Here is an 8,717-nt window from a genome sequence, read left to right on the forward strand (position 1 = left end):
TGGTGTGGTGTGTTATGGTGTGGTGTGTTATGGTGTGGTGTGTTATGGTGTGGTGTGTTATGGTGTGGTGTGTTATGGTGTGGTGTGTTGTGGTATGGTATGGTGTGTTGTGTTATGGTATGGTGTGTTATGGTGTGGTGTGTTATGGTGTGTTGTGGTGTGGTATGGTGTGGTGTGTTATGGTGTGTTGTGGTGTGTGTGGTGTGGTGTGTGTGGTATGGTGTGTTATGGTGTGGTGTCGTCTACCCTAAGGAATGGGGAGTGGAATGGCCAAATGACTATTTGAGATCCACAAGCTATGATGACAGTCTTGTGTTTCAGTGGTCGTAGTCCAAACAGAGTGGTCTTGTCATAGCTGTCTAAGAACAGGTATTATGCTGTGGGTTTGCCCATACTGTGTGTAGTGTGTGTGTGTGTGTGTGTGTGTGTGTGTGTGTGTGTGTGTGTGTGTGTGTGTGTGTGTGTGTGTGTGTGTGTGTGTGTGTGTGTGTGTGGTGACATACAAGTCACAGGTACGACTGCAGCATTTGGGGTGTGTTCTTTGCAGCAGGCCCCCCCCCTCTGCTCTCCCTCCAACGTGTAACTCTGTTCCTTTCTCCTCTATAGGTTGTTCGAGACAAAGGATAAGGAATACCTGGTTTTTGTATGATTCTGGAACGGTGTTCTTCACTACATTTACCAGAATGCACCGCGGCAGATGTGACAGCCACCGAGGCAGAGATTCCACCATCCTTCAATGTGTTTGTTGTGGATGTTTCTGAAGGCATGTTGCCTCCACCGCCAGAGAAACCGCTGACTTTGGGTTGTCCCCCATTTTCTATTTTTCGGATGAAATATTAACTATGTGTCGACGCAGCAGCTTGGATTTGTTTGGAGACATTTAACACGTTGAAGTGAGTCGGACGGGAAAATCGACAAAAAAGGAAACGCCAGTAAAACATAAAGAATCCTTTTTCCCCCCTAAAGAAATATCATGGCGTCTGTGTGGAAAAGATTACAACGTGTGGGGAAACATGCGTCCAAGTTTCAGTTCGTTGCTTCCTATCAGGAGCTGATGGTGGAGTCCACCAAGAAATGGTAAGTTGGGACATTGACCACACACCACACACACACACACACACACACACACCACACACACCACACACACACCACACACAGGAATGGCTGGTAGTGTTTAGGTAAGGAAATAGACAGTAGAGTTGGGACACAGCCTGCAGATGTGTTTCAGTAGTAGCGTGCCCTGAGTCACTGGCATTCTAACACGCCTGCGATCCGGGACAGATGTTAACGTGTTGGAGAATGGCATGACAAAAATGCCTGTCTTCGAGCGAAGAGATGGGAGGAGAGGAGAGGAGAGGGGATGGGAGGAGAGGGGATGGGAGGAGAGGGGATGGGAGGAGAGGGGATGGGAGGAGAGGAGAGGGGATGGGAGGAGAGGAGAGGGGATGGGATGGGAGCTACTGTCAGAACAGTTTATTGTGCTCTCAGAGGGGTGGGTTTGACTCTCCTCAAGAAAGCCAGTCTGAGGGGAGGGTGGTGTGTGTCAGAGAGAGGTGTTCCCATGGCTGACGTGTGATCAGTATTTAACACTGAATCAATGGGTGACAGAGCCACACACACACTCTTTCTCAATTGGTCTCTCATCTATTCCTTGCGTCCGTCCTCTCCTCTCATCTCTCTAAAACCTCCTCTCTCCTCTCTCTAAAATCTCCTCTCTCCTCCCTCTCTATAACCTCCTCTCTCCTCGCCTCTCTATAACCTCCTCTCTCCTCGCCTCTCTAAAACCTCCTCTCTCTAAAACCTCCTCTCTCTAAAACCTCCTCTCTCCTCGCCTCTCTCTAAAACCTCTCTCCTCGCCTCTCTCTAAAACCTCTCTCCTCGCCTCTCTCTAAAACCTCCTCTCTCCTCGCCTCTCTAAAACCTCCTCTCGCCTCTCTAAAACCTCCTCTCGCCTCTCTAAAACCTCCTCTCGCCTCTCTAAAACCTCCTCTCTCCTCGCCTCTCTCTAAAACCTCTTCGCCTCTCTCTAAAACCTCCTCACCTCTCTCTAAAACCTCCTCGCCTCTCTCTAAAACCTCCTCGCCTCTCTCTAAAACCTCCTCGCCTCGCTCTAAAACCTCCTCTCTCCTCGCCTCGCTCTAAAACCTCCTCTCGCCTCGCTCTAAAACCTCCTCTCGCCTCTCCTCGCTCTAAAACCTCCTCTCGCCTCTCCTCACTCTAAAACCTCCTCTCGCCTCTCCTCGCTCTAAAACCTCCTCTCTCCTCGCCTCTCTCTAAAACTTCCTCTCGCCTCTCTCTAAAACCTCCTCTCTCTAAAACCTCTCTCCTCCCCTCGCTCTAAAACCTCCTCTCGCCTCTTTTTTGTTACTTTAGTTTATTTAGTAAATATTTTTACACTATTTCTTGAACTGCGTTGTTGGTTAAGGGCTTGTACTGTAAGTAAGCATTTCACGGTAAGGTCTACACCTGTTGTAATCGGCGCATGTGACAAATTTGTTTTGATATGCCTTCATCAGGGTCTTCTGTAAAGTCCCTGAGTCAGCTTTCAGAGAAAGTCAATCTAGAAATCTGCTCTTCTGTTTACCACAGCATTTCCTGTCTCCAAAAGCCACAACCTTTCTCTCAATTCAATTTAAGGGCTTTATTAGCATGGGAAACATGTTAACATGACCAAAACAAGTGAAGTAGATAATAAACAAGAATATTTAACAATAAACATACTCACACACTCTCTCTCCGTCTCTATCTCCGTCTCTATCCCCCTCTCTCTCGCTCTTTCTATCCCCCTCTCTCTCCGTCTCTATCCCCCTCTCTCTCTGTCTATATCCCCCTCTCTCTCTGTTTCCATCTATCCCCCTCTCTCCGTCTCCATCTATCCCCCTCTCTCTCCGTCTCCATCTATCCCCCTCTCTCTCGCTCCTTCTATCCCCCTCTCTCTCGCTCCTTCTATCCCCCTCTCTCTCGCTCCTTCTATCCCCCTCTCTCTCGCTCCTTCTATCCCCCTCTCTCTCGCTCCTTCTATCCCCCTCTCTCTCCATCTCTATCTATCCCCCTCTCTCTCCGTCTCTATCTATCCCCCTCTCTCTCCGTCTCTATCTATCCCCCTCTCTCTCTCTCCTTCTATCCCCCTCTCTCTCCATCTCTATCTATCTATCCCCTCTCTCTCCGTCTCTATCTATCCCCCTCTCTCTCCGTCTCTATCTATCCCCCTCTCTCTCCGTCTCTATCTATCCCCCTCTCTCTCCGTCTCTATCTATCCCCCTCTCTCTCCGTCTCTATCTATCCCCCTCTCTCTCCGTCTCTATCTATCCCCCTCTCTCTCTCTATCTCCCCCTCTCTATCTATCCCCCTCTCTCTCTCCGTCTCTATCTATCCCCTCTCTCTCTCCGTCTCTATCTATCCCCCTCTATCTCTCTCCGTCTCTATCTATCCCCCTCTCTCTCCGTCTCTATCTATCCCCCTCTCTCTCTCCGTCTCTATCTATCCCCCTCTCTCTCTCTCCGTCTCTATCTATCCCCCTCTCTCTCTCCGTCTCTATCTATCCCCCTCTCTCTCTCCGTCTCTATCTATCCCCTCTCTCTCTCCGTCTCTATCTATCCCCCTCTCTCTCCGTCTCTATCTATCCCCTCTCTCTCTCCGTCTCTATCTATCCCCCCTCTCTCTCTCCCGTCTCTATCTATCCCCGCCTCTCTCTCCCCGTCTCTATCTATCCCCCTCTCTCTCTCCGTCTCTATCTATCCCCCTCTCTCACTCCGTCTCTATCTATCCCCCTCTCTCTCCCGTCTCTATATATCCCCCTCTCTCTCTCCGTCTCTATCTATCCCCCTCTCTCTCCGTCTCTATCTATCCCCGCCTCTCTCTCCATCTCTATCTATCCCCGTCTCTCTCCCCGTCTCTATCTATCCGCCTCTCTCTCTCCATCTCTATCTATCCGCCTCTCTCTCTCCGTCTCTATCTATCCCCCTCTCTCTCCCTCTCTATCCCCCCTCTCTTGGTCGTCTTTCAGTTTTTCCACAATGTATCTCTTGAACCGACAGAACCTGCTTGTCTAATGGACCGGACTGTCTGATGTAACGGACCGGACGTGACCCGGCCTGTCTAATGGACCGGACCGGACGTGACCCGGTCTGTCTAATGGACCGGACATGACCCGGTCTGTCTAATGTAACGGACACGGGGTCTCTGGTTCTGTACACGGGGTCGTCTGGCTCTGTGCACGGGGTCGTCTGGTTCTGTACACGGGGGTCTCTGGTTCTGTACACGGGGGTCTCTGGTTCTGTACACGGGGGTCTCTGGTTCTGTACACGGGGGTCTCTGGTTCTGTACACGGGGGTCTCTGGTTCTGTACACTGGGGTCTCTGGTTCTGTACACGGGGGTCTCTGGTTCTGTACACGGGGGTGTCTGGTTCTGTACACGGGGGTGTCTGGTTCTGTACACGGGGGTCTCTGGTTCTGTACACGGGGTTCTGTCTGATTGTCAACGCAGTCTCTCAATCCCACTAACAGCTACCAGCTTTCTCTGTTTTATAACACACGCATGCACGCACGCGGGCGGGCGGACGGACGGACGGACAGACGGACGGACAGACAGACAGAGATTAGAGGGCTATGAGTGTTTGAGAAGTGAGTCTCCCACTGGACTCCTCTCCCACCTGTCTCTCTCTCGCACGCAGTCTCTCACACACACACAGTCTCTCACACACACACAGTCTCTCTGTCACACACAGGCAACACGTCGGCTACGTCCTCCTTCCACCAGGGAAATGCTTATCTCTACTGGGTTGCAAGCCGTTTATGGCTGTGACATTGTGTCTGTCTTATGGCGAGCGCGTGTTCCTAAGAGTCCTCTGTCTTTCAGCGTGGGAGACGTGGCTCGACGGCCATCACATTTTGTCAGCCTGTGATTGTCAAGCAAATAACTGTCGGTCTCACAGTAATTGACTGTTAATTAACTGAAACACATTTATCATCTTCTGTCTTCCACACAGCCTACAAGCCACTGATACTGACCTTTGGAACATCTACAGTGCCTTTGCGAAAGTATTCGGCCCCCTTGAACTTTGCGAACTTTTGCCACATTTCAGGCTTCAAACATAAAGATATAAAACTGTATTTTTTTGTGAGAAATCAACAACAAGTGGGACACAATCATGAAGTGGAACGACATTTATTGGATATTTCAAACTCTTTTAACAAATCAAAAACTGATAAATTGGGCGTGAAATTATTTAGCCCCCTTAAGTTAATACTTTGTAGCGCCACCTTTTGCTGCGATTACAGCTGTAAGTCGCTTGGGGTATGTCTCTATCAGTTTTGCACATCGAGAGACTGACATTTTTTCCCATTCCTCCTTGCAAAACAGCTCGAGCTCAGTGAGGTTGGATGGAGAGCATTTGTGAACAGCAGTTTTCAGTTCTTTCCACAGATTCTCGATTGGATTCAGGTCTGGACTTTGACTTGGCCATTCTAACACCTGGATATGTTTATTTTTGAACCATTCCATTGTCGATTTTGCTTTATGTTTTGGACCATTGTCTTGTTGGAAGACAAATCTCCGTCCCAGTCTCAGGTCTTTTGCAGACTCCATCAGGTTTTCTTCCAGAATGGTCCTGTATTTGGCTCCATCCATCTTCCCATCAATTTTAATCATCTTCCCTGTCCCTGTTGAAGAAAAGCAGGCCCAAACCATGATGCTGCCACCACCGTGTTTGACAGTGGGGATGGTGTGTTCAGGGTGATGAGCTGTGTTGCATTTATGCCAAACATAACGTTTTGCATTGTTGCCAAAAAGTTCAATTTTGGTTTCATCTGACCAGAGCACCTTCTTCCACATGTTTGTTGTGTTTCCCAGGTGGCTTGTGGCAAACTTTAAATGACACTTTTTATGGATATCTTTAAGAAATTGCTTTCTTCTTGCCACTCTTCCATAAAGGCCAGATTTGTGCAATATATGACTGATTGTTGTCCTATGGACAGAGTCTCTCACCTCAGCTGTAGATCTCTGCAGTTCATCCAGAGTGATCATGGGCCTCTTGGCTGCATCTCTGATCAGTCTTCTCCTTGTATGAGCTAAAAGTTTAGAAGGACGGCCAGGTCTTGGTAGATTTGCAGTGGTCTGATACTCCTTCCATTTCAATATTATCGCTTGCACAGTGCTCTTTGCTCCTTTGTTTAAAAAGTTTTAAATATCCAATAAATGTCATTCCACTTCATGATTGTGTCCCACTTGTTGTTGATTCTTCACAAAAAATACAGTTTTATATCTTTGTTTGAAGCCTGAAATGTGGCAAAAGGTCGCAAAGTTCAAGGGGGGCGAATACTTTCGCAAGACACTGTATATTTTTTTAAAGTCTAATAACTTCCTGTAATATAGCCTACACCTTCACCATAAATCCATTACTAATTTTAGACTGGTCGAAAGAAGCATGATATGAAGAAAATGTAGTCTATTTCAGGAGAACAGAACAGTCTCTGACTTGTCCTTATGTTAGGTCCTGATCTGGCTGTGGGTGACACTAGTTCATTTAGAAAAATTTGCTTAGAATTCAATGACCTTATTTTATAGTATGAAGAATAAATTTTAACAAAACTGAATAAAATAGAAAGGATATTTTCTCCAATTGATTTGAGGGACACGTGGTTCTACTGTGTTGAGCAGTTAGCAGAGAAACAGGTCGTCCTGTCTGCTTCATTTACAGTTACAACACTTTAGTTGTGATAATATCGGGCTATATGTTTTGATTTGAATACATTCTAAGGCTGTATGATAAGACTTGAGAAAGACTTGAGAAAGACTTGAGAAAGTTTCATTAAAGGCACGAGCTCTGATTTGTTTGTTGTGCAGGCTGCACACACTTCATCAGTCTCTCATTCACAATTTGACAAGCACTTGATAATATTCTCACCAGGCCTCAATTTTTTTTTTCCAGCTGCATCCCCCTTGTGTGGCCGTAATTCCCCCTAAAAGAATCCATGCCTCTTGTGGCCAAAGTGGCCGTTGAGCCCCGGGCTGAATATAATAATGAATAGTTACCTTTTCCTGGCTGCCAGTCGCCGTGCTCCGAAGCATCTCTCACTCACATGGCTCTCTCAGATATCTCCATTTTTATTAGCCAATGCTGGTCACGTGATTGTGTCCTTCTCGAAGGCCTCTCAGCTCCGAGGTGGGCTGCAGGTGAAGACGGAACGCTACTGCAGATGTTAGAACTGTCCACGTTTGACTTTTCATCAGCCAATAAGATGAGTAGGCTTAACGACCAGCAGAAGCACTGGACTCTGTCAATCTACTATCTCACATAGTACAAAAGTTGACCTATTCTATTGGAAATAAATATTCCTAACATAGTCTGGGACAGTTATGGGATGTGATAGATCCCACATTAATATAACCACTTTTTTTTTTTTTAAAGAATGAGGCTGATACCACAGATCAGAACATTTTAGCTTAAAATTAGGATAATTCTTCACATAAGCACAGCAATGCGTACACCGCAGTAGGCTAGAAGCACAGCAATGCGTACACCGCAGTAGGCTAGAAGCACAGCAATGCGTACACCGCAGTAGGCTAGAAGCACAGCAATGCGTACACCGCAGTAGGCTAGAAGCGCAGCAATGCGTACACCGCAGTAGGCTAGAAGCGCAGCAATGCGTACACCGCAGTAGGCTAGAAGCGCAGCAATGCGTACACCGCAGTAGGCTAGAAGCGCAGCAATGCGTACACCGCAGTAGGCTCGAGGCACAGCAATGCGTACACCGCAGTAGGCTCGAGGCACAGCAATGCGTACACCGCAGTAGGCTAGAGGCACAGCAATGCGTACACCGCAGTAGGCTAGAAGCACAGCAATGCGTACACCGCAGTAGGCTAGAAGCACAGCAATGCGTACACCGCAGTAGGCTAGTAGCACAGCAATGCGTACACCGCAGTAGGCTAGAAGCTAGAAGCACAGCAATGCGTACACCGCAGTAGGCAACTGTTCTGGGGAACTACACTTCATAATATACACTGAACAATAATATCACCTGTTCTGGGGGACTACACTTCATAATATACACTGAACAATAATATCAACGCAACACTTTCAAAGATTTTACTGAGTTAAAGTTCGTATGAGGAAATCAGTCAATGTAAATGGATTTCATTAGGCTCAAATCTATAGATTTCACATGACTGGAAAAACATATATGCATCAGATACACAGATACCTTAAAAAACAAAAAAGGTAGGTGTGTGGATCAGAGAACCAGTCAGTATCAGGTGTGACCCCCATTTGCCTCATTAGTGCGACACATCTCCTTCACATAGAGTTGATCAGGCTGTTGATTGTGGCCTGTGGAATGTTGTTCCACTCCTCTTCAATGGCTGGGGGAAGTTGTTGGATATTGGCGGGAACTGGAACACGTCAGGAACACGTCAGTCTCTACTGGTCTCTCTACAGACTGCCAGTCTCTACTGGTCTCTCTACAGACTGCTAATATATACACACACACACACACTGACCCTCACTAATATATACACACACACACTGACCCTCTCTCTCGTTTTACCTCACTCCCCTTCTCTCTCTCTCTCGCTTTACCTCACTCCCCCTCTCTCTCGCTTTACCTCACTCCCCCTCTCTCTCGCTTTACCTCACTCCCCTCTCTCGCTCTCTCGCTCTCTGCCTCACTCTCCCTCTCTCGCGCTCTCTGCCTCACTCTCCCTCTCTCGTGCTCTCTGC

General features: G+C 47.6%; 1 protein-coding gene across 1 annotated transcript in view; it reads left to right on the forward strand.

Moving 5' to 3' along the window:
* Window positions 1-236: 236 nt before the first annotated feature.
* LOC124026067 (EH domain-binding protein 1-like) overlaps window positions 237-8,717 on the forward strand; it is a gene marked incomplete at its 3' end in the record, with an annotated part of 20,223 nt that continues 11,742 nt past the window's right edge. Inside the window, exons 1-2 of the mRNA XM_046339241.1 lie at window positions 237-369; window positions 607-1,077. Coding sequence (XP_046195197.1) covers window positions 974-1,077 — 104 coding nt within the window. The remainder of the gene's footprint in view (window positions 370-606; window positions 1,078-8,717) is intronic.

The sequence above is a fragment of the Oncorhynchus gorbuscha genome, unplaced genomic scaffold (assembly GCF_021184085.1).
Source record: "Oncorhynchus gorbuscha isolate QuinsamMale2020 ecotype Even-year unplaced genomic scaffold, OgorEven_v1.0 Un_scaffold_2551, whole genome shotgun sequence".
Classification (NCBI taxonomy): domain Eukaryota; kingdom Metazoa; phylum Chordata; class Actinopteri; order Salmoniformes; family Salmonidae; genus Oncorhynchus; species Oncorhynchus gorbuscha.